This window comes from Mustela lutreola, chromosome 9, assembly GCF_030435805.1.
Source record: "Mustela lutreola isolate mMusLut2 chromosome 9, mMusLut2.pri, whole genome shotgun sequence".
NCBI classification, from domain to species: domain Eukaryota; kingdom Metazoa; phylum Chordata; class Mammalia; order Carnivora; family Mustelidae; genus Mustela; species Mustela lutreola.
Window position 1 is genome coordinate 31,013,600 of NC_081298.1, and position 27,349 is coordinate 31,040,948.

Consider the following 27,349-nt stretch of genomic DNA (forward strand, 5'->3'; position numbering starts at 1 on the left):
CTTCTCCTGGGCACGCCACGGTCTCAGCATCAATACCCCACCACTACTTTCGCGTGGCCCCACATTCTTGTGTTTGTTTCCTGCTCCTCGACATCAGGCCTGGACCAAGTAAGAAGCCCGCCCACAAGGGACATTTTGCAGCACATGAAGCTTTGTAAATGTCAAATTTATTAAAGTATAATTTACATACAATAAAGTACAATTGGATGAGTTTGACAAGTGCATACAGTCTTGGAACCATCACGGTCTATATTAAAGTTACACCATTCCCAAAACTTCCATCAGGCCCCTTTGCCCCCAATATCCTTCCCTGCCCCCAGGCACACAGAATGTAATTATTAGTTACCTACTGGGTATAGTGGGTTATACCTCCAGTAACCAGAACTCAGTCCAGGTACTACAACAAAGGAACCAGTCGTTTAAAACACCAAGCACAGAACATACCAGGAATAAAGGACTTTAATAAAGCGATTCTCAGTATGTGCTATGCCAGTTTGGCACAATTAGTAGGAACATTTAAACAGTCTGTTTCACAACTGCTAGGATTAAGTCACAAAAAAGGCTACTTATACTAGAAAAATTATTTTTGCACCAACATATTGCTTGGCCCCTATCACAGATGTACTAAATCTTTCAAGATTCTTTTAAAAGGCTCCCTAGGCTAAAGAAACACTGCGCTATAACAGTGCTAGTCTTCTCAAGCTCACACAGCTTTGGGTACATAAAGCTGGAAAAAAAAGTGTTAGTTTTTGCTAACAAAATTAACAAAATAACAAAATATATAGGTCTACTCTCCTGTTTATTTCCTGAACTCAAGTTAGAAGAATACCAAAATAAGTTTGAAAATGAATCCCCAAAAATATTTTGTCACCTACTGTAGTTGGAATACTTTTTATTGCTGTATCAAATGTATTTTTATCAGGCTGCTCTAGACTGGAAAAATAAGCACATTTACATGAAATGGTAGCTTGAACTGAATTCCCCAGGATACTTGCAACAGTCATGGTCCAAATGAAGGCACTGTCTTGTTATGTTTGAAATTCAAAAAACTTTTATTTAAATTGAAAAAAATTCTCAAAACTGCATTTAGAATCAAAACCCTTTTGTTATGAATACACAAGTATTTTTAGGTAAGGCAGAAATATTTCTAGGTTAACAAGACCAAATTTGACTTTGGATTTTATTCTTTAAACAAATTGTAAAGAATGAAGGAAAAAATAGGTTATTTACAGAAAATATCTACATATGTACTCAAGAGGTACAAATTTGGTGACGAACTTAGTACATGCCGGCATCTCAGAAGCAGTTCTTAAAGAGCTTAGCTTTATTTTCTTGGATTTTAATAACACCTAAGATCCTTCTTCATCCTCGATCTTGGGAGCCAAATAGTACTTTAAATGTCCCATGTCGGCAATTTTATACTCTACAACTGAAAGAAGACAGGAACACAATTATTGAGAAGTACCACATAGACCATCTACAAAACAAGATTCAACAAACCAATTATCTTACCAAGGGGTACATCTGCAGACATACTGAGTGTTACTGTAGGAGAGAGTGGAGTGGCTTTTGTAAAGAAGTTCAGGTATCTCAGTGCAAAAGTTAGCTGAACTGGCTCATTCATCTCTATAGTAACCTGAGAGAAAACAGAAAGAGTAACCATATTGAAAAACATCAATAAATTGCAGTCCATTAGTTTAGAATATATTTCTAAAGATTTATTTATTATTGGGGCACCTGGGTGGCTCAGTGGGTTAAGCCTCTGCCTTCAGCTCAGGTCATGATCTCAGGGTCCCGAGATCAAGTCCCCCATCCGGCTCTCTGCTCAGCGGGGAGCCTGCTTCCCCCTCCCTCTCAGCCTGACTCTCTGCCTACTTGTGATCTCTGTCAAATAAATAAATAAAATAAAATAAAATAAAAAGGGTTTATTTATTAGAGACAGCGTGGGTGCAAGCAAGACCTTGAGTGCGGGGAGAGGCAGAGGCAGAGATTCCACGCTGAGTGCTGAGCCCAAGCAGGGCTTGTTCCATGAGATCATGATCTGAGCTGAAACCAAGAGTTGGATGTTTAACTGACTGAGCCACCACCACCCAGGCACCCCTAGAATATATCTTTAAAAACAAAACTAAAAATCCCTTATTGGTTTACTTTGGAGAGTGATATGAAACTAATTTTAAGGACTGGTAAATAAAGCAAAAGAATCAAGTATTTAGTCTGTCCCATATAAACTGTAGCTCAGGTAAACAAAATTATGTGGTAAGAGAAAACTTCTTATGGGAATGTTTCTAATAAATAAATCAGCTAATAAAAGGAGGAATGAAATGTATTAATACAACTCTAAGGACCTAATATTCTAAACAATTATTATGGCTGCTAAGAAAATGCAGACACCTCATACCTACAAGGGGTATACGTACAAGCATCTGTAAAGTATTCTTATTCTCTCACTCCCCAAACAAAGAAAACACTGAATATCAAGCCTCTAGCACTGTAGCTACCAGTTTATAGGAAATACAGGTTAGAGAAGAATATTAATTGACATAAGGGATAGAATAGGCAAAATCCAGATTTCAGGAAAACTCAATGACAAAGGACTTGCCTCAACAAACTGTAATGGAGAGGGGGGATAAAGAAATTGAATGGAAAACCAATGGACTAAAAGAATTTGAGGGCCTATCAATGAACTACAGTGTACAGAGCTTATTAAAATTTTGATTCAAACAACTTCTGAAATAACCAAGGAAATAGGAAAACACTGAAAAATTCCTTAATACCAAATAATGTCAGGGGCGCCTAGGTGGCACAGTGGGTTAAAGCCTCTGCCTTCAGCTCAGGTCATGATCCCAGGGTCCTGGGATAGAGCCCCACATCAGGCTCTCTGCTCCATGGGAGGCCTGCTTCCTCCTCTCTCTCTGCCTGCCTCTCTGCCTACTTGTGATCTGTCAAATAAATAAATATTTTTTTTTAAAAAAATACCAAATAATGTCATAAACACTCACATTTCAGATACAAAAATACTTAGAGAAAAACTAATCTGAGGGAGGCCTGGGTGGCTCCGTTGGTTGGACGACTGCCTTCGGCTCAGGTCATGATCCTGGAGTCCCGGGATCAGGTCCTGCATCGGGCTCCCAGCTCCATGGGGAGTCTGCTTCTCTCTCTGACCTTCTCCTCGTTCATGCTCTCTCTCACTGTCTCTCTCTCAAGTAAATAAATAAAATCTTTTTAAAAAAAAAAAAAAAAAAGAAAGAAAAAAGAAAAACTAATCTGAGATTTAAAAAAAAAAAAAAAATCCAGAATGGCAGGGAAGTTACCATGTAATTTAGCAGAGATAATACAGAATTAGACCCTGAACTTTTGTTAGTAATATTTTTAAGTCTTCATTTAAACTGAGGGTTGAGGGCGCCTGGGTGGCTCAGTGGGTTAAGCCTCTGCCTTCAGCTCAGTCATGATCCCGGGGTCCTGGGATGGAGCCCCACCTTGGGCTTCCCCTTCTCTCTCTACCTGCCTCTCTGCCTACTTGTGATCTCTGTCAAATAAATAAATAAAGTATTTAAAAAATAAATAAATAAAATAAACTGAGGGCTGTCTACTCATGCAAGGAACTAGAATATTGAATAATTACTATAAACATAAAATGTCACACACTAAGGTAGGCACTTTGAATGTTACCCCATTTAAGCCTAATAATCCTAAGAAGTTAGAACCTTAAATTGTCCTTCATTTACAGAATTAACTGGTGTTTTTTCAAAGGCTAGTAAGGCTATAAAAAATAAAATACAATTACAAAGTATTTGTTTATAAATACTCTTCTTAAAAAAAAAAAAAGGACGTGAGGGGTGCCTGGGTGGCTCAGTGGGCTAAGCCTCTGCCTTCGGCTCAGGTCATGATCTTAGGGTTCTGGGATAGAGCCCCGCATCAGGTCTCTGCATCAGGCTCTCTGCTCAGCGGGGAGCCTGCTTCCTCTCTCTGCCTGCCTCTCTGCCTACTTGTGATCTCTGTCTGTCAAATAAATAAATAAAATCTTTAAAAAAAAAAAAAAACAACAAAAAAAAACACACTTGATTTTCTAGGAAAACCTTAATTTAAGGTTGTTTAGTAATTAGTGTTCTTTGTCCCTAAATGGAGGTTCTCTAGGCCCCCTACTGGGCCTACTTTGTTGAAACTTAAATATAAAGATTACATAAGAGCTCCTAACAGGTTAATTTTTACCTCTAACTAGATCCTCTGTTGAGTTGCAATTACCTTGCTATGGACTGAATGTCTGTGTTCCCAAAAAGTTCATGTTAAAACCAAATCCCCAAGTGATGGTACCTAGAGGTAGGGCCTTTGGTACCTAGAGGTAGGGCCTTTGGGAGGTGCTTAGTGCTAGTACCCTTCTAAAAGAGACCTGAGAGCTCCTCTGACCCTTCTATCGGGCGAGAAGCCCACTGTCTGAACCAAGAAGCAGGTCCTCACCAGACACTGAATCTGCCAGCTTTCCAGCCTCTACAACTGTCAGAAATAAATTTCAGTTGTTTATAAGTCATTGTCTACAGTATTTTGCTATAGTAGCCTGAAGAGACTAAGGCACTATCTACTGTTAAGAAGGATTACCATTCTCAAAAGAAGAAGGGTTACCATACTCTTCACAGTATTTTGTTAGTTAAGAAACTACTTACAGCTTCCTCCTCCTTATCGACATTACTTGTTTGTGACAACTTAATATTTCCATTTCCTAGTTCTCCACTTGCAGAAAATTTCACTCCATCTTTTGCACAGGAAATTACAACAGCATCTCCAATATGACTGAGATCTCGGCATATACGTGCAAATTCACCAGAAGGCATCTTTACTACACAGCTATACTCTTGTTCCTAATAAAAGAAAATAAAAGTTCATCTGCTGGAAATTAAAAATTCTCCTTTTCTGAAAACTCTGCATCTAGACAAAAATTCAGAATTTAAGACTTCCTGATTATTTTGAAATATCTCATTGTGTAATTTCATAACATACTCTAAACCTCGAAAAGCAAATGTAGATATAAAACAAGTATGTCATAATAATTATACTTAGAAAACTAAAATAAGAGTTTAAACCTTTAATGACAAATGCACAATTCAAGGAAAAGAGCCTTCCCCAATCACCCTCCAGGGCTAAATCAAGACATTAGGGCATGGCATACAAATGATGATGTGTATGCAAACAGGCCCAACTGCTTACTAAAACAAAATAAGAAAACAAGACACTAAGGATTTAAAAAACCTTAACTCTCCTTTTATGTTGATAAACCCAACCTTAATGAATTTCTGCTAACACAGCCTTAAAGTCTAAGGCTTTTTCCTCTGGGAGGAAAAAAAAGCAAGGAGGTTAACGCTAATATATATTTGGAAGCAATCAATTCAACCAGATTCCATTTAGAGTACTGTAGTTTAATGAAAAAATTACAAATGTCAGTCTAAATACTAAATCCCTACTTTGGAACATGTACAGCAAATATACATAAGTTCCATCAGGAATTGGGCTTTAAACTGTATTAACACTCTTATGTAACTATCATGCCCTGTGTGTGTACAGTACATTCAGAAACTTTGATACTCACTGGAATTCCAAGTTGTTCAACATCTAAATCCATTAATTTCATTTCATAGTCTGAAACCTTTTCTTGATCTACCAAAAGAAAGTAGATTGAAGAAAAGCATTTAAGTTTATAACTATGATGTTAAGTTCTACAATCATCACAAACATTTTCTTAAAATTTCTCACAACTCTGAGAGACACATTGCATTTAAATTTCCCCTAGTATAACTTAGTTGAAGGGTATGACTTACTTGGAGCTTCAAATACTAGGGCCAGGGTGTCTGCATTATCTTCAGCCCTTAGTGTAATGATGTCCTCATTGCCAGCGCATTTCAGTATTTTGGACATGCTAGAATACAGAAGACACAGGATTTAAAATCCACACAATGTTCTCAAGATTGATTTCTGACTCTAAAGAAGGAGTTGCTATTTTTACCAGGGTTGTCAGAGCAACTGGGTATGTTAGGTAAACTGATATGGCCATTTTGTAATGCAATATAGCAGTATTTATATTTTAGCAAGCACACACCCTATCACGAGCAGTTTCACGTCTGGAATATCAACAAAAGAGCAGTATTTTACGACCTGCACGTCCCTTTGGTGGGTGAAGCCAATTATTCGGTTGTGACGATCACGAAAAATGATGGAGGATCCCCATTTAAACTAACACTCCATGTAGTCGGGTAAAGTATTTCTCACAAACCTTAAGATTTAAACATGTTTATGTACTAGACAAGTAGCGATCAAAACTTTGGAAGCCCCTGCCGTGGATAAATTTTAAGTCATGACCTCGGGGTGCTCACTGCAACTTTATAATAATAAAAGACCAGAATCGACCGACTCTCCGTCCCCAGGTAGGGTGACAGAACTGGTCAATCAGGCCAAAGGTCTCTCGCCCAAGGCCGCCGGCACATAATGCCCCAAGAGCTGTGCAACTCTCTTCCTGGCATTTCGAAGAAGCCCGTCATTTTCCCGCCACCACCCGCTTTGTGACTTTGGCGCGGAAAGTGCCGGTGCGCGCGGCTGCCAGCGCGGGCTTTCCGAACCGCGCGCTCCGCTAGGTCCCGCCCCTCGGCGTCGCAGGCCAATGAGATGGGGCGTGTCGCCTGTGCCGGCCAATGAGGGCCTAGCTCGCCGGCGCTCCCGCCAAGAGCCGGAGGTGGGGGTGCACCGAGAGCCCGGCTCTCCGCCACCCTGGGGCTCACCTGGTGAGGTTCACACCCATGGCCAAGTTGCGGTCGCAGCGGTACGTGTCGAAGCCCTCGGAGCGCAGGGTGAGCTGCACCAGGGAGACGTGGGAGGAATCCATGCTCTGCAGGTTGACGCCGCTCGAGCTTATGTCCCAGCAGGCCTCATTGATGAGATCCTTCAGCGCCTCCAGCACCTTCTTCAGGATGGAGCCCTGGACCAGGCGCGCCTCGAACATGGTGGCAGAGTCACAACGACGCAGCTACAGGCGGAGATAAAGAGGAAGTTGTTCCCGGCTTGGGCGTCACTGGGTAAGAGCGAGCCGGCGAAAGGAGGAGCTCACGTCGGAGAGCCCGGACGATCACGACCAGCTCGAGGAGCCTGCGACGGTTTAATAGCGCCGCGTCTGCGAGCGCGCGCTCTCCGCCTCTGCGCCGCGTGTGGATACGTCACCACGCTGCCCCGCCCATTGCCTGTCGGCGAGACTCCAGGGCCAATAGTGGCCCTGATCTGCATGTAGCCCGCCCTCTCTGAACATCCATTGGAGGGTTGGACGCAGGGGCGGGGCAGGAGCGTGGCGCCTCCGCCTTCTTTTTTACCTAGTTCTGCGAACCCCGAAGCTAAACAAGTCTAGGCATGTGAAGGCCTGACAGGGGTTCTGGGTCTTAGAGTTTTGTGCTGCCTGCTCAACCTCCCTCTTCAGGAATACCAAAAAAGTGAAAATGAAACGCAAATCCAACCTAGCAGGAGGAAGACGCCTTGCAGCTTGAGTACAGCTGTTTTAAATGTGCGTTTTACTTTTGCTGTTAACGGAAGTGATGTGCTCCTAAAAGTCAAAGGGTACAGAGGTGTGCAGTGACGATTAGAGAATTACCATGCCCCTTCCTCGTCCGCACGCACCCCAAGCTCTTGTTACTTACTGTAGACAACTTTCTAAGCATTTTTTTCTCTACAAATACACTTAAAAGAAAAACAAATTGAGTTCATACCAGAAACACTTCTACAATGTATACTTAATAAGCTTATGTTTAATTTTATGTCACATACCACCCCAATATCATCACTTCTTAAAACGATGGAATAGTATCCTATGCATGTAGCCAAACTTGTCAATTTCTTGTAATTACAAACACCTTCGGGGACTTAGTTGATTTTTGTGAGATCGACTCCTTGCAGTGGCATACCCATTAAAGTTTTGACAAATATTACTAAATTGACCGCTGAAAGATTGCAGTTTGCCTAAGCCTGTGGACATGCTCATTTCTCCATGTTTTCCTAGCTATAGATACTAGCAATTAAAAAAATTTTTTTTATTAACATAGAATGTATTATTAGTTTCAGGAGTACAGGTCTGTGATTCTTCAATCTTACACAATTCACAGTTCTCGTCATAGCATATATCCTCCCCAGTGTCCATCACCCTGGCACCCAATCCCTCCTATGCCTCTCCCCTCCAACAACCCTCAGTTTGTTATTTGCTGAGACCAAGAGTCCCTTAAGGTTTTTTTCTTGTCTGGTTTTGTCTTGTTTCATTTTTCCGTCCTTTCCCCTATGCAATCTTGTTTTAAAATCTATGCTTATTTGTGTGAAAATTCCAATTTACACATTAAAATATTGTTACAGGGGGCACCTGGGTTGTTGGTTAAACATCTGCCTTCCCCTGGGGTCCTGGAATGGAGCTCCACAGGCAGGCTTTATTTAGCTCAGCAGGGAGTCTGCTTCTATCTCTCCTCCCTCTTCGCCTCCCCCTGCTCATGATCTCTCTCTAAAATAAATAAATAAAATCTTTTAAAAAAAGGATTACAGGGGTATGAGTGGCTGCCTTCAGCTCAGGTCATGATCTCAGGGTCCTAGGATGGAGTCTAGCATCCGCTCCCAGCTCCCTCTGCGTCTCACTTGTGCTCTCTCTGTCACATAAATAAAAATTGTTACAGGTTGGATATCTTTTATATATATATATTTTTTTTTTAAAAGATTATTTATTTATTTATTCAACAGACAGAGATCACAAGTAGGCAGAGAAGCAGGCAGAGAGAGAGGAGGAAGCAGGTTCCCTGCTGAACAGAGAGCCCAATGTGGGGCTTGATCCCAGGACCCTGGGATCATGACCTGAGCTGAAGGCAGAGGCTTTAACCCACTGAGCCACCCAGGTGCCCCCTTTCATATATATATGAAATATATATATATATATATATATTTTAGATTTTAAAAATATATATATATATTTTAGATTCTTGACCATTGTATATTTTTATCTTTTCCCTTAAACTCTTTTTCCTATTGATTGCAAGGAGCACTTTATATATTAAGCATTTGTCTATTACATTTATTCCCCCACCCCATTTTGCTATTTTTCTTTTACTTTGGTTATAGCATTTCCCTTTAATTGTGTTTGCTATATTATCTTGGTCTGTAGAATTAGTTTTTCTACGGTGTATCTTCATATAGATTTAGTTTTATTTATGCTATCCAGAGAGTTTAGTTTCCCAAATCAGAAGATTTATGTATTGTATCAAGTCTAGAATATTCTCAATTATTAGTTTCAAATATTACCTTTCCCTACTCTAGTCTCTCCCTCTGGCAATTCAAATGGATGAATGTATTTAACTGAAAGTAAGATAACTTTACTGTAAGATACACCATTGTTTTATGTAGCACAAGAAAAGAAAGGTTGAACCATCACACAATGCTATATCATTTAGAATTTCTACTTTTTTTTTAAAGATTTTATTTATTTATTTGAGAGAGGTGAGAGAGAGAGAGAGCACGTGCACAAGTGGATAAAGGGCAGAGGGAGAAACAGACTCCATGTGGAGCAGGGAGCCGGATATGGGGCTTGATACTAGAACTCCAAGATCATGACCTGAGCTGAAGGCAGAGGCTTAACCAACTGAACGACCCAGATGCCCCTAGAATTTCCACTTTGTAATTATTGAAAGAACTTTTAGATTAGGGCCCCTGGGTGGCTCAGTGGGTTAAAACCTCTGCCTTCAGCTCAGGTCATGATCCCTGGGTCTGGGATCGATTCCTGCATCAGGCTCTGTGCTCGAGCCTGCTTCTTCCTCTCTCTCTGCCTGCCTCTCTGCCTACTTGTGATCTCTGTCAAATAAACAAAATCTTTTTTTTTTAACGCATTTCTTTTTCTTTTTCTTTTTTTTTTTTTAAGATTTTATTTATTTATTTGACAGAGAGAAATCACAAGTAGATGGAGAGGCAGGCAGAGAGAGAGGGAAGCAGGCTTCCCGCTGAGCAGAGAGCCCGATGCGGGACTCGATCCCAGGATCCTGAGATCATGACCTGAGCCGAAGGCAGCGGCTTAACCCACTGAGCCACCCAGGCGCCCCAAATAAACAAAATCTTAAAAAAAAAAAAAAAAGAACTTTTAGATCATTTAAAATATTTGTATCATATATTATTCTTCTGCATACAAAAGCATATAATCAAGATGAATTAAGGTATTCTTAATATTTCTCCACATTCAGTCTTTCACAGTTGCTGATACTGCTGTTTCCATATGCTAGCATACCCTTATCACAGGTGTTGATGCAGCATTCTCAAAAGTGCTACACTCTTGTCCCTGGAATCTTTTCCAAGTCTGTGCCACCCATTTGTAAATTAAAAAATATATATATTTTTTAAGTTTTTAAAGTCAATTTAAACAAAACAAGAAAGCAGTACACCTATTTCTCCCACTCCCACCCCTCACCCCTGGTAACCACCTATCTGTTCTCAAGTTTTTTTGTTTTTGTTTCATTTAGAGGTTCCACACAAAGATCTTGTGCTATTTGTCTTTGTGTGATTTACTCATTTAGGGTAATGCCCTCAAGATGCAGCCATATTGTTGCAAATGGCAAAATTCCATCCTTTTTTGTGGATAAATAATATGCTGGTGTATATATGTGTGTATTACATTTCTGTATCCATTAATTCATCAGTGGATACTTAAGGTTGTCTATACCTTGACTAGTGTAAATAAAGCTGCAGTGAATGTGCGGATATATATCTATATCTATATATAGATATAGATATATATCTTTTCAAGTTAGTGTTTTCATTTTCTTTGGATTAATATCCAGAAGTAGAACTGCTGGATTACATGGTAGTTCTATTTTTAATATTTTGAGGAACTTCCATAGTTTTACATTGTTGTTATACCCATTTACATTCCCACCAATAGCGCACAAGTGTTCCCTTTATTCATTTCCTTGCCAACACTTGTTTTTTTTCTTTTTTTGATAGTAGGTGTGAGATGATATTTCATTGTGGTTTGATTTGCATCTCCCTGATGGTTAATGATGTTGAGCATATTTTTATATGCCTGTTGGCCATCTGCGTGTCTTCTTTGGAAAAATGTCTATTCAAACTTTTTGCCCAATTTTAAAATTGAATTGTTTGATTTTGTTATTGTGTAAGATTAGCCCCTTATCCTTTACATGCTTTGTATTTATTTCCTCCCACTCAGTAGGTTGCCTTTTAATTTTGTTGATGGTTTCCCATTGGTAAATTTTGATGCGGGTACTTTCTTGCCTTATGTATGATCAACTATCCTTTGCATACATTTTAATATCAAAACATAATAGGTTTATCCATTAGTGAGTATTTTCCTTTCTTAGTTCTCTTAGAGTCTTCATTCGTTTGCAAAAATGTGGAATTTGTTCACTCCAGAGAGGAACATTTGCTTCACTAACAACAAATATACACTCGGCTACTCTGTTTCTTTACTTTTTGCTTACATAATTACATTTTGGTCTAATGCCAGATCTAAGTGTAATTACTTTTTTTTTAAAAGATTTTATTTATTTATTTGACAGAGATCATAAGTAGACAGAGAGGCAGTCAGAGAGAGAGAGAGAGAGAGAGAAGCAGGCCCCTGCTGAGCAGAGAGGCCCATGCGGGACTCGATTCCAGGATCCCGAGATCATGATCTGAGCCAAAGGCAGCGGCTTAACCCACTGAGCCACCCAGGCACCCTAAGTGTAATTACTTTGAAGGCCATTTTAAATGGCAATTAAACTCCACCAATGTGGCACCCAATCAGTTGAAATAAGGGCATATGAATGGCAATGACCTGTCAGAAAAGGCCTTCCAAGGTAGTAGAATTTTATCAGAAAAGCTAGCTGTTTGGAGAGTGGAAGAAAGCCTGAAAAGAATAGTATGTTGAAAAATGATGCCAGATGTTCCAGTAATAGTTTGTTTTACAATTCAAAGACTTTTTTTTAGCAGATGTTCCGGTAGTGGTTTGTTTTACAAGTCGAAGATTTTTTTTTTTTTTTAAGAATTTATTTACTTATTTGACAGACAGATTACAAGTAGGCAAGAGAGGCAGGCAGGGAGAGAGAGGAGGAAGCAGGCTCTCTGTCGAGCCGAGAGCCAGATGTGGGGCTCGATCCCAGGACCCTGGGATCATGACCTGAGCCGAAGGGGCTTTAACCCACTGAGCCACCCAGGCGCCCCTCGAAGATTTTTTTAATGGGTACTCTCCCCCAGTTTTATTGAGATATAATTGACTTATAATAATAGAACTCAAAGATGATATGTTTGGGACACATTGATAAAAAGGGAGACTGGTGCAAGGTGATGTTGCAAAGGAAAGCAGGAGTGACAGCTCATAGGACTTTGCAAGTGCAAGGGGAAATTATCAGAAGATCTTTGACATGATCTAATGTGTGTGTGTGTTTTAAGCTTTTATTTGACAGAGAGAGAGATCACAAGTAGGCTGGGGGTGGGTAGGGGAGGGGGAAACAGGCTCCCTGCTGAGCAGAGAGCCTGATGCAGATGCTAGGCTCAATCCCAGGACCCTGAGATCATGATCGGAGCAGAAGGCAGAGGCTTAACCCATTGAACTATCCAGGTGGCCCTCTAATTTGTGTTTTAAGAGGATCACTTTAACATTTGGTAAAGGTACTGTTCCAATCAGTGAGAGAAACAATGTATTAAGTAAACTATTAAACTTGACTAAATGTCTAGGAAATAATAAAGCTATAGACTCTTCCTAACAACTGTTCACCAAAATAAATTCCAGATAGATTAAAGAGTTAAAATTCAAATAAATAAATTCAAAATTCAAGTCAATATTGGCTCAGTCAATAGAGCATGGGACTCTTGACCTTGGGGTTGATCCCCTTTTTAAAACTAAAATCTTTAAAAAATTTTTTCAAATAAATATAAATCCAATAAGATGTGTAAAAGTCTTTTGGTAAATATGTATGAGATCTTGCTACAGGCTTCTTTTTTTTTTTTTAAGATTTTATTTATTTATTTTACAGAGATTCCAAGTAGGCAGAGAGGCAGGCAGAGAGAGAGGGGAGGAAGCAGGCTTCCTGCTGAGCAGAGAGCCTGATGTGGGGCTCCATCCCAGGACCCTGAGTACATGAAGGCAGAAGCTTAAACTCACTGAGCCACCCAGGCACCCCTTGCTACAGGCTTCTAAACATAAAAGGATAATTCCCATGAAACTAAGGAATGACTACTTAATGACTAAGTTTTAAAATTTCAGTATGGCTAAGAGCATTGTATTGGTTAGTACATTTTATGTTTCCATGACAGAGAATCAGTTCAAAGTGATCAAGAGAAAAGGAGACTTTATGCATTGAAACAAAAGCCAGAAGTAGCTAGCTTGCAGTGTCCAAGGCTCTATCTTAGTAAGTGTATGAACAAAATGGTTAGCCACATTACAAAACAAAGAAGAGTAAATTAAAGGGTGACAGAATTTTAATCTACCAAATTAGTGAAAATTATGTCAATATTAATTGTTAGGAAGAAATCAAGGAATTGGGCACTTTTATGCATTGAAGATTAGAGTATAAATTGCATAATTTCTCTGGTAATAATTTGGTAATGTGTACGAAAGTCTTCAAATTTTATTTATTCATTGACACCCAAATTCAATCTCTAGGGTTTTTTTTTCTAAAGAAATAATCAGAGGTACTTAGCAAGATGAAGCACATTTAAGAATATATCTTATAGAGGGGCATCTGGGTGACTCAGTTGGTTAAGCACCCAACTTTTAATCTTAGCTCAGGTCTTGATCTCTGGGTTGTGAGTTTAAGCCCTGTGTTGGACTCCATACCAAGCCCGGAGTCTATCACATTAAAAAAACAAAAACAAACAAAAAAAAACTTCTAGAATTATTAAAAATTCCTCTAAAATTGGACTTAACCTTGAGATCTAACAAATGTCATTTGGTAAGTTATGGTAAATCACAAAATGGAATACCAAACAGCATTTCAAATACCATATTTTAAAAATATTTTATTTATTTATTTGACAGAGATCACAACTAGGCATAAAGGCAGGCAGAGAGAGAGAGAGGGGGAAGCGGGTTCCCGGCTGAGCAGAGAGCCCAATGCAGGGCTTGATCCCAGGACCCTGAGATCATGACCTGAGCAGAAGGCAGAAGCTTAACCCACTGAGCCACCCAGGCACCCCTCAAATACCATTTTTTTTTTAAGATTTTATTTTTTTATCAGAGAGAGAGGGCGAGAGAGCAAGCACAGGCAGACAGAATGGCAGGCAGAGGCAGAGGGAGAAGCAGGCTCCCTGCTGAGCAAGGAGCCTGATGCGGGACTCCATCTTAGGACGCTGGGATCATGACCTGAGCCGAAGGCAGCAGCTTAACCAACTGAGCCACCCAGGCGTCCCTCAAATACCATTCTTTTTTTTTTTTTTTTTAAGATTTTATTTATTTATTTGACAGACAGAGATCACAAGTAGGCAGAGAGGCAGGCAGAGAAAGAGGAGGAAGCAGGCTCTCCACTGAGCAGAGAGCCCAACGCGGGGCTCGATCCCAGGGCCTGAGATCATGACCTGAGCCAAAGGCAGAGGCTCAACCCACTGAGCCACCCAGGTGCCCCCCTCAAATACCATTCTTAAAGAACATTTAATGATAAAAAGAAAAGTCAGGTTAAGAAATGGTATAAATAGGGGCGCCTGGGTGGCTCAGTGGATTAAAGGCTCTGCTTTCCGCTCGGGTCATGATCCCAGGGTCCTGGGATCTAGCCCCACATTGGGCTCTCTGCTCAGCAGGGAGCCTGCTTCCTCCTCTCTCTCTGCCTGCCTCTCTGCCTACTTGTGATTTCTGTCTGTCAAATAAATAAATAAAATCTTAAAAAAAAAAAAAAAGAAATGGTATAAATAGAGACACCTGGGTGGCTCAGTTGGTTAAGCAGCTGCTTTCAGCTCAGGTCATGATCCTAGCGTCCTGCGATCGAGTCCTGCTTCAGGCTCTTTGCTTAGCAGGAAGCCTGCTTCTCCCTCTGCCTCTGCCTGCCACTCTTGTCTGCCTGTGCTCACTCTCTCTGACAAATAAATAAATAAAATCTTAAAAAAAAAAAAAAAGAAATGGTATAAATAGTAGCATTCCAATTTTCTAAAATTGTTACATCTGGAAAATAGAATGAAAATTCAGTAATATAAATAACAACAGTAGTTCCCCATGGCTGATAGTACCACTAATGATTTTAATGTTTTCTATTATACATTTATGCATTTTCCACACTTTATCAGACATGTATTATTGATTGGAAAATGTTAATGAATGCTGGGAGAGAAAATGCTGTAAACTATTTTATATAATTTCTGGCAACTTTCTTTATAAGGTGATATCATTTATTACAGTGGGTCTCAAGTCTAGCTGCCCCTTAGAAACACTTGGAGGAGCACCCGGGGGGCTCAGTCAGCTAAGAGTCTGCATTTGGCTCAGGTCATGATCCTAAGGTCCCTTGGTTGGAGCCCGGCATCAGGCTCCCTGCTCAGCAGAGAGCCTGCTTCTCTTTCTCCCTCTGCCCCTCCCCACTGCTCGTGCTCTCTCTCAAATAAATAAAATCTTTATAAAAATAATGGGAACTAATCAAGGAATGTAATGAAAAGAAGTCTCTGTAAACAAGATATGCCATAAGACTGAAAGAAATGAGCCTAGAAGAAAGAGATAATATGAGGAAAAGAAGAGAAAAATCAGAGATAGAGGAGGAAGTATAAGGTAACGTAAGGATCTGGGGCAGCTGGGTGGTTCAGTTAGCCAAGCATCTTCCTTCAGCTCAGGCCATGATCCTGGGATGGAGCCCTCAATTCAGGCTCCCTGCTCCGTGGGGAGCCTGCTTCTCCCTCTGCTGCTCCCGCAGCTTGTCTGTTTTTTTTTTTCTTTCTCAAATAAATAAGAAAAATCTTTATTTTTTAAAAAGATTTTATTTATTTATTTATTTGTCAGAGAGAGAGAGAGTGCGAGTGCACAAGCAGGCCGAGGCAGAGGGAGAAGCAGGCTCCCTGCCAAGCAAGGAGCCCAATGTGGGACTCGGACCCAGGACCCTGGGATCACGACCTGAGCCTAACGCAGCAGCTTAACTGACTGAGCCACCCAGTTGTCCCTAAATAAGTAAAATCTTAAAAAAAAAATAGTAAAGGATCAAAATTTTTCTTTGGGTCGGAGGTAGGGGGAGATTTTTACTTTTCATTTCTTTCTACAGTTTATAAATAGAGAAACCCTAAAGCTTGCCTAAAGACCCATTAGTATGACTTTCCCGGGTCTGAATACTGCTTCCTATTATCTACAGCACTGACTTCAGAAATGTTCTTGGTTTAAGCTCAGCCTGGGAGGGCTGAGGGCAATGGCTGAGAAGTTTGTTCTGGCCAAACTGTAGGTTTATTCAACCTAGTAATCATACTGTTCATTCTGAAACTGATTTATATGTAGTGCTCTACCAGCCTCTTTTATATTAGGCTAGGTTTGAAAGGCAACAGTTGATTTCGAAGGATTGATGCATCTTTAGTTGTGAGCTTCCACAATTACATACCCTAAGGGGTGAGGATTTGGATTCATCTCTTTCTATCTCTATCTCAGAGGATGACCTTGTGGCGTTCTCTGTGTTTACATCCTTCCTACATCTTTTAGATAATAAACCTGGGGTAATTTACTCAAGAGGTGTCTGGTTTTTAGATGAAGAAGTAACCACTGACGTTGGTCAAAATGGTGGTCAGAGTCCTCCAGAGATTAAAAGAGCTTTAAGAGGGGCGCCTGGGTGGCTCAGTGGGTTAAGCCGCTGCCTTCGGCTCGGGTCATGATCTCAGAGTCCTGGGATCGAGTCCCACATTGGGCTCTCTGCTCAGCAGGGTGCCTGCTTCCTCCTCTCTCTCTGCCTGCCTCTCTGCCTACTTGTGATCTCTCTCTGTCAAATAAATAAATAAAATCTTAAAAAAAAAAAAAAGAGCTTTAAGATTACCATCACTGTGCTGTTTGCTTTTGTAAGGTCAAAACAAAAGACAAAATAAAATACAAAAGCAAAGCTTTCTATAAAAAAATTATGGACTGAAAGGAATGGTCTGTCATGTATGTGGAGTCCCACCCGTCCAAAACCCACTAAGTATTTGTGCAATGTTGTTCGTAGGGAACAAAGCACACCAGGAGTTCAGAATTCCTCCACACCTAGTTTACCATCACTGTGAAGCAGTTACAGGAACTTTGGAATATATTTACAGAAATCAAGAAAATAGAATGCTTTTCCCAGAATTCTCGCTACTGTACCCAGAAACCACAGCTAAGGTCAAAACTGGTAACATAAAATTGGAAAATTGCAACTCCTACCTGCGCAGGTTTCTCTCCTTGTTAAATTACAGTATGCTTATGGGAAGGGACCCCATTTCATACTTGTCTTACATTACTCACAAAGCAGAGAATAGGGACCGCTGAAGGCAATGTTTGACAACACAGGTATTTACAACGAAATTAGGAAGCCAGAAGTATGTGCAATGGTTATCACGGGCTTTGGTAACAAACGTATCTGTGTTCTAATTCCTAGTGGGTACTTTGTAGGTATGAGACCTTGGTTAACTAATTTTCCTTTTCCTTAGGATATATATATATATATATTTAATGATTTTATTTGAGGGAGAATGAGCAAGAGAACGTGAGAACACGAGTGGAGGGAGGGGCAGAGGGAGAGGGAGAAGTAGACTTCCCAATGAGCAGGGAGTCCGGGGGCGGGGGGGGGGGGCTCAATTCTATGGCCCTGGGATCCTTACTTGAGCTGACGGCAGACGCTTAAGCGACTAGGCCACCCAAATGCCCTTCCTTTAGGAGAACTTTTTTTTTTTTAAAGATTTTATTTATTTATCAGAGAGTGAGGGGGGGAGAGAGCGAGCACAGGCAGACAGAATGGCAGGCAGAGGCAGAGGGAGAAGCAGGCTCCCTGCTGAGCAAGGAGCCCGATGTGGGACTCGATCCCAGGACGATGGGATCATGACCTGAGCCGAAGGCAGCTGCTTAACCAACTGAGCCACCCAGGCGTCCCACCTTTAGGAGAATTTTTAAATCCATTCAACTACTAAGTATATTTCAGGTACACAGGGGATGGACTGCAAACGAAGTAGGCAGCATTCTTGTCCAAGAAAAGGTCTTTCAACAGTCCAGAAGACGGAAATTTGAAAAACCGTGGAAGATCTTATCTGTAAAATAAAAATCATATCTGCTTCCCGGCAGCTTCAATGAGATAAAGCGATTGCTTAGTTCAGTGGCTAGCATAATTAACCATAAGTACTAGAGACAGCTTGGCAAAGCAAAGCCGACTGAAGTTTGGGTTTCACTTCCTTATCACGTGGGCGTCTTCTCTTACAGTGGGGGCTCCTCGGGCTTTTCCACTTCAGGGCCTAACAAGTGTCTACCTGTATGCGTGAGGGACGAGCCCTGGCCTCGGAGAACGCGAAGCCTAGAGCAAACACTATCCTCCAGGCTGCAGCTTGAAGGATGCCGCTTCTCGACCCGGCTACTCATTTTGCCTCTGGGAATCAGAGCGCCAGCGCCCGCCTTCCGCGGTCAGGCAGGAGCTCCCATTGGCTAGTCTCCTTAGGAAACACATGCCTTTTCCCGCCTCCTCTCGCAGCTAGCCCAATGCACGCTTCTCCGTTCCACTCCTCCCCGCCCCCATAACTCCGCCTCCCTGATGCATTCGCGCCATTCGTGGATCTCTGCGGCCGTGATGGCGGCGGTGCGCGTGCGCGCTCGCTCCGGAGGCCCTCCTCCCTAGCGGAGTGAGCGGGCCGGTGCTGGAGCAGGCTGTGTTCCGCCGGGGTGAAAGGGCGGCGGCGGCGCTGGGCGGGGCAGAGTTCCACGGCCAGCGGCCGGGCTGTGGGGGGTCCTGAGAGCTTCTCAGGTGGGGCGGGGCCGGCCGAGCGGAGTCCGCGCGCGCCCGCACTGAGCTGCCCGCTCCGGCGGCTGCGCTGCTCGCCTGCCGCGACGTCGCGCCGGGGTCTCCAACCATGACCGAGCTGAGGCAGAGGGCGGCCCGCGAGCCGGACGCGGCGTCCGAGGACAAGGTAGCGGCGGCGTCGGTGTTGGCGCGGCCGGGCAGCGGCGCCCCCCGGAGGTCCGCGGGGCCGCGCGCAGAGGGGTCGTCTCGCTCTCTGACCCTTTTGTCGCGGCCGACGGCGGCCCCGGGCAGCACCGGGGTCTTTGGGTGAGGGGCTTGGCGGAGCGCGTGAAGGGGGAGGTAGGTCGGAACCCCGGCTCCGGGGACTGGTTGGGGATGGCATCTCCGGGGCGCAGGAAGGAGCGCGCGGGAGGTTGCGCGGGGCCACCTGCCTCGCAGCGTTGGTTGGGGTCCTGTTCTAGTCCCCCACCTCCGCGAGGCCTTCCTGGTGTGGAGACATCGGGACCACCGCAAAGCCTTCTTTGGTAGGAGACTCATCTGAGCCGGTCTAAGGCTTTCTGCTTCCCTTTACAATGTTATTTGGGCGAGGAGGCGGCTATCAGGACAAGGCCATGGGATTTGCCTCTTAGATTTCATTTCTTTCTTGAAAGTGAGATCTATTGGCTTTAAATTAAGCCGAGAGGTCTCTTGACTCACGTCGTCAGCAGGTCTTGGAAGGTATACTCCCTGCGTAGGTTTCCTGCTTCAAGTGTGGGCATTGATGGGGTAGAGCAGGAGGGTAAAAAAGAGACCATCTTGGCGGGGACGCAGCTGGTTGGGGGGTGAGGGATGAGGGGAGTAGACAGAGACCTTTCACAGAAGTCAAAGATTTGTGTGGGGGAGTTGAGGAAGGTGAGAGTGGTTGGTTCTGGGGACGTTGAATGACAGCGTAAGGGTTGAGACTTGGTAATAGTTTGAGCTTCAGGAGCATTGTATTTGGTGGCAGTGATGTGGGGAATGGACCGACGGAGCCTGGGTCAGAATGGAAGACCCTAATTAACTTGGGGGTTGCCAGTGGGTGTCCTGCACATGTTCTCTTTGGTTCACATGCTATTTTAAAGACCAGAAGGTTTCTCCTAACAGTGTGAATTTCAGGCCTATGTGAATAATTGGGAGATCTGCCATCATAGTCTGACCTGGTTAACATGGGGCTGGATCTGAGGAACAGCTGTTGCCACCAATCCCTGTTGTCCTACACCAGGACTACCCCAGACCTACAGCACCCACTTATGTATGTAGCTTGCAGATTTTGATAACTAGAGGAAAGGGACGTTGGGAAAAACACCAGGAAGGAAGAAAGCACAAACTTTGGGGATAGGGTGTCAACAGAGCAGTTATACTAGGATGCATGTTTGGGGTGAAAGATAATAGGGTGTTGAACAAACTTTTTGTTACTGCTGTTGACAGTAGATGATTCAAGGGGCACTCTTCATATTAATTTTTAGAATACATTTTGGAGGAAATTTAGGGTTTCAGCCCAAGTTTAGGGGTCAGTTTCAGAGAAACGGTACTTTGAAATCTCTTATCTTCCCATTAAATATTCTGGTTGGGCCTGAAAGAACTCTTCCCTATCCTGCATATATTGGTTGATGAATATTTAGATGTTTAGAGCTTGGGTAACTCTATTTAAGATTTAATGTTAATGGGACTTTGTGGCCTAAAAGCTATGAAGACAGGGAGACAAAAGAAGGTAAAATAGCCAGCGGGCTATAAAAAAGCCATTTGTAATAGACATACTTACTGGTGAAAACACTCCCCTCCATGGATTGTGAGGTGAAAGTTTTTACCTTTCCCACTCCTTGGATCCATCTCCCAGATAAAAAGTTGCAGTTGAGTCTTAATAATTTTCTCATTCCATGTTTTAGGTAGGGAGAACTTGAGGAGCTGTCCAGCTAAAGGTACCTTAAATTTTTACAACTGCCCTTGAACTGCTTGTACAATGACAGAATGCCTGGGGTTGTGAGCTCCACTAAGTGCTTGTTCCCTAAAACACAGTAGCTATGCATTCAGTTAAAAACCTGATTGATGTAGTCCATTAGCCCAGAACAAGGTACTCAGCTCCTCCCCTGCCCTGTTATTCAGTATTTCTGAACTACCAAGTATGGTATTTTTAATAATAAAGATACATTTTAAGAACTGTGAAATGCTTTATGTACCTTTGATGAATGTATAGAATCTTTAAAAATACTCTATTTCATAGTTTGAAAAACCTATTTCCATGATTCTGGCTTTGCTGATATTCTTATGTTAAAACTTAAGAAAATTAGAATAAAACAAGACTGTTTCTTTAAAGAAATGAATTGTGAAATGAGAATTTTCTTATTTCATAGTAGAAGAATTCAGAAAATAATACCAGGTCAGTTCATTAAAAGAACTGGAACAAATTTGAAAGAGTCTTTAAAATGTTCCATTTGCTTAATGGTCGTGGCAAAATTGTTTTGTAAATAAGCAGGCAACCATTAGTTTCAAAATAATGTGGAGAATGTGTTTATTAGAAGTCAGAGGTATTTTGTTATATTTAGCATCCTAGAATGGAATTCTCAAAGCCAACTGCTAATAAAGGAAATGTTTTCCTCTGAGAACCGTGCTTATAATTTTAAAGTCCCAAAGCACAGTATTGTTGCCAAATTTAAGAAACTTGGAATTTAAGCTTTGAGAATGATCCTCTTTCCGCCCAACCGTGTTTTTCCAATGGAGGTTAGGAAAGAAAAGGATGAAACATGGGCCAAAAGATTGGCATCTTAAAATTTATGTTTGGGTTCGCATTACAGGAGACTTTGTTTTAGAGGTTATAGTGAAGGCTCTGCTGTATTTAGGTGCTGGGGTGCTACTTAAATTAGAGGTTTACTTGTTTCAAGGCTTCCTTTGTAGATGGATGAAGGCAGCATGGGGAGGAAATAGTGACATCATTTAGAAAGGGGAGTTTAAAGTTTAAATGAAGACACTCGTTAGGGGCAGAGACGGTGCCACTTACCAACTGTGTAACTTTGAGCAAGGCACTTATAAAAGCCTCTTTGTCCATCCCTAAAATGGAGGTGATAAAGTAGCATGTGTTTCAGAGGATATTCCTATGGATTAAATGAATATGTGTGTTTCAGAGGTAGGGCAGGAATTGTCACATTGTGATTGTCTATTAGCTAAGGTTGTTTCTGGCTGAAATATAGTGTTATAGAAAAAAATAATATTCACCTTCCACTTTTGTTAGATGATTAAAACATCAAGTTATGAGTGTTTGGAGTAGTTTTTCGCTATTCATCACTTTTTAAGGAAGGTGTTATAGACAGGGCTTGGCCTTCTATGACCTGTGTTTTTAATTCATTTTCTTGCTAAATTTTTCAATGCTCAGAATTAGTTTAGTTATAGAAGCAGCATTGCTGTATGCAGTTATCTTCCCTTCCCTTCACTAGCTATAATGTGTTTGAGGACAATTGTGACTAATTAAAAGTGTTTTTGTGATTTTAAGAATGAATTACTGAAATAATGAAATCTTATTTTAAAAGCTGTGAAACTACAGATGTAGGAGAAATGCTCTATTTCAACTTCTTTTTTTATTGAGAAATATTTCAGGTATTGAAAAATCAGTAAACCTTGACCATGGTTCTTTTTAAAATTCTAAAAATTTTATTTATTTATTTATTTTTAAAAAGATTTTATTTATTTATTTGACAGACAAATCACAAGCAGGCAGAGAGGCAGGCAGAGAGAGAGGAAGTGAAGCAGGCTCCCTGCTGAGTAGAGAGCCCGTTATGGGACTGGATCCCAGGACCCTGGGATCATGACCTGAGCCTAAGGCAGAGGCTTTAACCCACTGAGCCACCCAGGTGCCCTAGTTTATTTATTTTTAAGAGAACACGTGCACAAGCTCCCATTGAGCAGGGTGCCTGATGCAGGACTAGATCCCAGGACATTGGGATCATGACCTGAGCCAAAGGCAGATGCTTAAGCGACTTAGCCACCCAGATGCCCTTGACTATGGTTCTTTTTTTTTTCTTTAAAGATTTTATTTATTTATTTGACACAGAGAAAGAGATCACAAGTAGGCAGAGAGGCAGGCAGAGAGAGAGGGAGCCTGCTGAACAGAGAGAGCCTGATGTGGAGCTCAATCCCAGATCATGACCTGAGCCGAAGGCAGAGGCTTAACCCACTGAGCCACCCAGGTGCCCCAATGACTGTGGTTCTTAAACAGGAAGAGAAGGTACAAGATTTGTCACATAACCCACCATTAAAATTTTTTTTTTAAAGATTTTATTTATTTATTTGACAGAGAGCGAGAGATCACAAGTAGGCAGAATCAGGCAGAGAGAGAGGGGGGAGCAGGCTCCCCGCCGAGCAGAGAACCTGACACAGGGCTCAACCCCAGGACCCTGAGATCATGACCTGAGCCGAAGGCAGCGGCTTAATCCACTGGGTCACCCAGGCGCTCCTTAAATTTCTTATTTATGTTGATCCAAGTGTGTAAGTTTAAAAACTCAATTAGCTCCCATTTTGTGACTACTTAAAATTCTTTTTTTTTTAATTAGTTTTTTTTTTTAAAGCTAATTTTGGGGTTGCCTGGCTGGCTCAGTTGGTAGAGCATGCAACTCTTGATCTCAGGATTCCAAGTTTGAACCCCACGTTGTTGTGTAGAGATTACTTAAAAATAAAATCTTTTTTAAAAAAGCTGATTTTGGGGGCGCCTGGGTGGCTCAGTGGGTTGGGCCGCTGCCTTCGGCTCAGGTCATGATCTCAGGGTCCTGGGATCGAGTCCCGCATCGGGCTCTCTGCTCAGCGGGGAGCCTGCTCCCTCCTCTCTCTCTCTCTCTCTGCCTGCCTCTCTGCCTGCTTGTGATCTCTGTCTGTCAAATAAATAAATAAAATCTTTAAAAAAAAAAAAAAAAAAAGCTGATTTTGTTTGTTTTGTGTTTGGACACATTTGTGATATTTCATTAGAAGAATTTATATCTTTTTTTTTTAAGATTTTATTTATTTATTTGACAGATCACAAGTTGGCAGAGAGGCAGGCAGAGAGAGAGAGGAGGAAGCAGGCTCCCCGCTGAGCAGAGAGCCCGAAGTGGGGCTCGATCCCAGGAGCCTGGGATCATGACCTGAGCCGAAGGCAGAGGCTTTAACCCACTGAGCCACCCAGGAGCCCCAGAAGAATTTGTATCTTATTAAAATGTTAAATTGTTCTCATTGGTTATTAGAACTAGAAAGATCTTAGAGGTTTATTTGATAGAAGAGGATACCATATCCCAGAGAGTTTACTTGCTCAAGGTCACACAGCTTGTTAGTGGCAGAAAGGGTCATATGAAGGTTTTCTTCATTCTTATGAAGCTTTTCTTATTTCTCTTTCTTTCATTATGTTGCATAATGCTGCCTGCAAGGGTATAGAATTAATTTACAGACTTTATTTTCTTTTAAAGATTTTATTTATTTATTTGACAGACAGAGATCCCAAGTAGGCAGAGAGGGGGGGAAAGCAGGCTCCCTACTGAGCAGAGAGCCCGATGCGGGGCTCGATCCCAGGACTCTGAGATCATGACCTGAGCCAAAGGCAGTGGCTTAACCCACTGAGCCACCCAGGTGCCCCTAATTTACAGACTTTAAAAGCATGCCCAAAGAGCTTCTATTTTTCTTATGTGGCTATAAAAATCAGAAAAATAGCAAAATAGCTATTATCAGTAGCAAAATGAGTCTTTCAAAGTATATGTGTGTGTATATTTTCATATATATATCAGTAATGTGGAGATCCTGAGGGGAAAAAATGGGCAGAAAAAGTTGATTAGGTCCAGTTTTCCCAGTTCCTGGTGGTTTATATATTTTGAAGTCCATCCCTGGGAGCAGCCGTTCAGATATCTTTGGAAGAAACTCCTGGTGTGGGGTGGGCTCCTCATACTGAGCTGTACATGAGGCTGCTTTCTGGATGATGACTTTTAGTATCAGAACTGTTTGTTCCAGCAATAATCAGTCACTCAGTATTACACACACCTTCTCCTCAGAACATTCACTGAATCCTGTGTCTGCTGTATTCAGTCTCTGTTAGCTCTGAGGGTGGGCTGGTGTCTGTTCATGAAGAAAATGTTCAGGATTTTTTTTTTTTTTTATACCACTTTTGGCTCCAAATCTCCAAATATTTCATTCTTTCTCCATTGATCTCAAGAAATACAACTGCACAAAAAATGAATCTTGTAACTAATTTCCCAGTTGCAAAAGGATGCAAATAATCATCCTTTAAACTGAAAGAATGTGGGCGTCCATACAGTACCCCCCCCATCTGCAGGTGATATGTTCCCAGACCCCAGAGGATGCCTGCAACTGCAGATAGTACCGAATCCTATATCTACTGTGTTTTTTCCTAGACTTAAATACCTACGATAAAGCTTAATTTGCACATTAGCACAGTGAGAGATGAACAACAATATTGAAATAGAATAATTACAACCATATACTCTAATAAAAGTTATGTGAATGTGTTCTCTCTCTCAAAATGTTGTTCTGTACTCGCCCTTCCTGTAATGATGTGAAATGATAAAATGCCCATGTGATGAGATGAAGTGTGGTCAGTGACTTAGGCATAGTAACTTAGAGGTTGGCTACTGTTGACCTCCTGACAGTACCTCAGGAGGATCACCTGCTTCCAGGCCCTGGCCGACTCCTGGTAACAGCCCTGGGAGAGCAAAACTGCAGACATGGGGGGCTACTGTGTTTCTGGTTTGCACGCTCTTCCCTCTGCTCTAGGAACCATGCAGGTGGACTGTATTGAACTCATTTGCGTTTTCACTAGGCTTGCAGAGTACCTGTCCTGCACACGGCTTCGTGTTCCCCATGCTGTGACAGCCTCCCTGACTCTCTTGACCCGTGCTGGAGGCTGCTCGGCATGAGAAAGCACAACCTTTCATGTGCTGTACTGCCTCTGGTTTGTGAAGAAGACGTAGAGACCCTGACTCTTGATTAGTATTTTTCCAGGGCCATCTTGGAAAAATACAAATTTGCTCCCGGGCTTTGGGCAGAGCTCTTGCCTTCCAAGCCTTGTGCATGGTGGTGCAGTGCCAGTGATGGTAGTCTGGATCCGTTAGGCAGCTCCCCGCCAGTCCCCGGTCTTTGTTCTCACGCCATTTGCCCCAACAGTGGGGGTGGCAATAAGGCCCACTAAGTTGAGTGACCTTTTTAAGGAAGTTAAACTTCATTGTGTCCTTTTGACTGGGCAGTGCATGGTTCCAAATTAGAGAGGTGCAAAGGGTACACTGTGAATTGCACCTTCTCTCTTCCCCAGAGTGCCGCAGAGGCAGCGTTTTGAGCCAAGTTTCATTGCTCGTGAGTGCCCACTGTTGGTGCAGGATGCAATATCTCCTTCCAAAGTCAGATGTCCTTTTGTTACTTTTTGTCAGCAAGTCCTTTGTATTAGGGTCACCGCAGGGCCAGCCTGGGGCTTCTCCATGAAGACTCTGCTGAAAGATCTGGTGAGACTTGGGATTTACTGACAATACTCTCTGCTCCTGGGTCCCTAATGTTGAGAGGATTTCTGTCATTGACCCCAGATTCCTCAGCAGGTGATTCTCAGAGCCTTCACCCCACAATCTGTTTTCTGCTGGTCCTGGTGGTTTCAGTGACATCCAGAACATTCCTTGGTGCATATCCCTCAATCAGCGACTATCTCAAATCTGACTTCCTTTTTTCTAGACATTGACCCTCTTTCTGTCTCCTCTGCAGGTAGAATCAGATTTCTAAGTTGCTGTAGGTTAAGTCCATTGGTTCCTGTGTCTTCTGCTCTCTCACCCCATCCAGGTTCTAACCAGGGGTTAACCTGGATTCCTTACCTGTTGCTCTAGTATATTACTTCTAATTCTAGTCCATCTATCCTTTCTATCCTCTGACAGCTCTGAAACCACCCTATAATTAGAGGGGAAAAAAGGAGTCCTGGCTGTCGAAGACTATAAAGTCTTCTCTCTTACCCAGTCCCTCCACTTGCTTGGTGCCCTGTGATATCAGTCTAGGCTCTTGCTGTTTCCACTTCCTGAATTGTGCTTTTTCTCTGTCACCCCTCTCCCTACCTCTACCTATTTAAATCTTATTTTCTCAAAATCTGTTTTAGCTCTTCTCTGTCTCATTACTTCATCAGCATATATTGTAGAAATCACAGAGATGTGTACATATGAGTATGAAACCCATCTGCAGTCCCATAATGCAGGGAGACAACCATTGTTCAAATGCATGTGGTTGCACACGGTCATAATAGCAGTTACCATGTCTGATCTGATAGCTTGCCTCTTTATGCTGCCAGAAGCATTTTCCCACACCGTTAAGGTTCGTTAAGTTCTTTATAAGCATTATTTCAAACTTTTTCTTACCGTGAAAGAAACGATGAAAATAAATGATATTCATTGTAGAAGCACCAAAAAAGAAAATAAGTCACCTCAAACCTGCCATTGAGAGAGAACCATTGTTGTTGA

At 42.1% G+C, this 27,349-nt stretch overlaps 2 protein-coding genes across 2 annotated transcripts in view; one reads left to right on the plus strand and one right to left on the minus strand.

Annotated features, from left to right (window-relative positions):
* Nucleotides 1-147: 147 nt before the first annotated feature.
* PCNA (proliferating cell nuclear antigen) lies at nucleotides 148-7,195 on the minus strand. The gene is made up of 6 exons (XM_059133883.1): nucleotides 6,762-7,195; nucleotides 5,808-5,905; nucleotides 5,579-5,646; nucleotides 4,659-4,853; nucleotides 1,513-1,636; nucleotides 148-1,429 (listed from the first exon to the last, which is right to left on the minus strand). Exons 1-6 carry the CDS (start codon nucleotides 6,980-6,982, stop codon nucleotides 1,350-1,352), a joined length of 786 nt encoding a protein of 261 aa, XP_058989866.1. The 5' UTR covers nucleotides 6,983-7,195; the 3' UTR covers nucleotides 148-1,349.
* Nucleotides 7,196-18,708: 11,513 nt separating this feature from the next.
* The window catches only part of CDS2 (CDP-diacylglycerol synthase 2), a 68,272-nt gene continuing 59,631 nt past the window's right edge, over nucleotides 18,709-27,349 (plus strand). Inside the window, exon 1 of the mRNA XM_059133885.1 lies at nucleotides 18,709-19,047. Within this exon, the coding sequence (XP_058989868.1) occupies nucleotides 18,991-19,047 (57 nt within the window). The 5' untranslated portion in view covers nucleotides 18,709-18,990. The remainder of the gene's footprint in view (nucleotides 19,048-27,349) is intronic.

Coding starts and splice junctions, on each gene's coding strand:
- PCNA (XM_059133883.1), bottom strand. CDS start 6,982: ATGTTCGAGGCGCGCCTGGTCCAGGGCTCCATCCTGAAGAAGGTGCTG. Junction 5,647..5,807: donor CCTAGTATTTGAAGCTCCAA/GTAAGTCATACC, acceptor TTCTTTTGGTAG/ATCAAGAAAAGGTTTCAGAC. Junction 4,854..5,578: donor TTGAACAACTTGGAATTCCA/GTGAGTATCAAA, acceptor TTCTTTTATTAG/GAACAAGAGTATAGCTGTGT.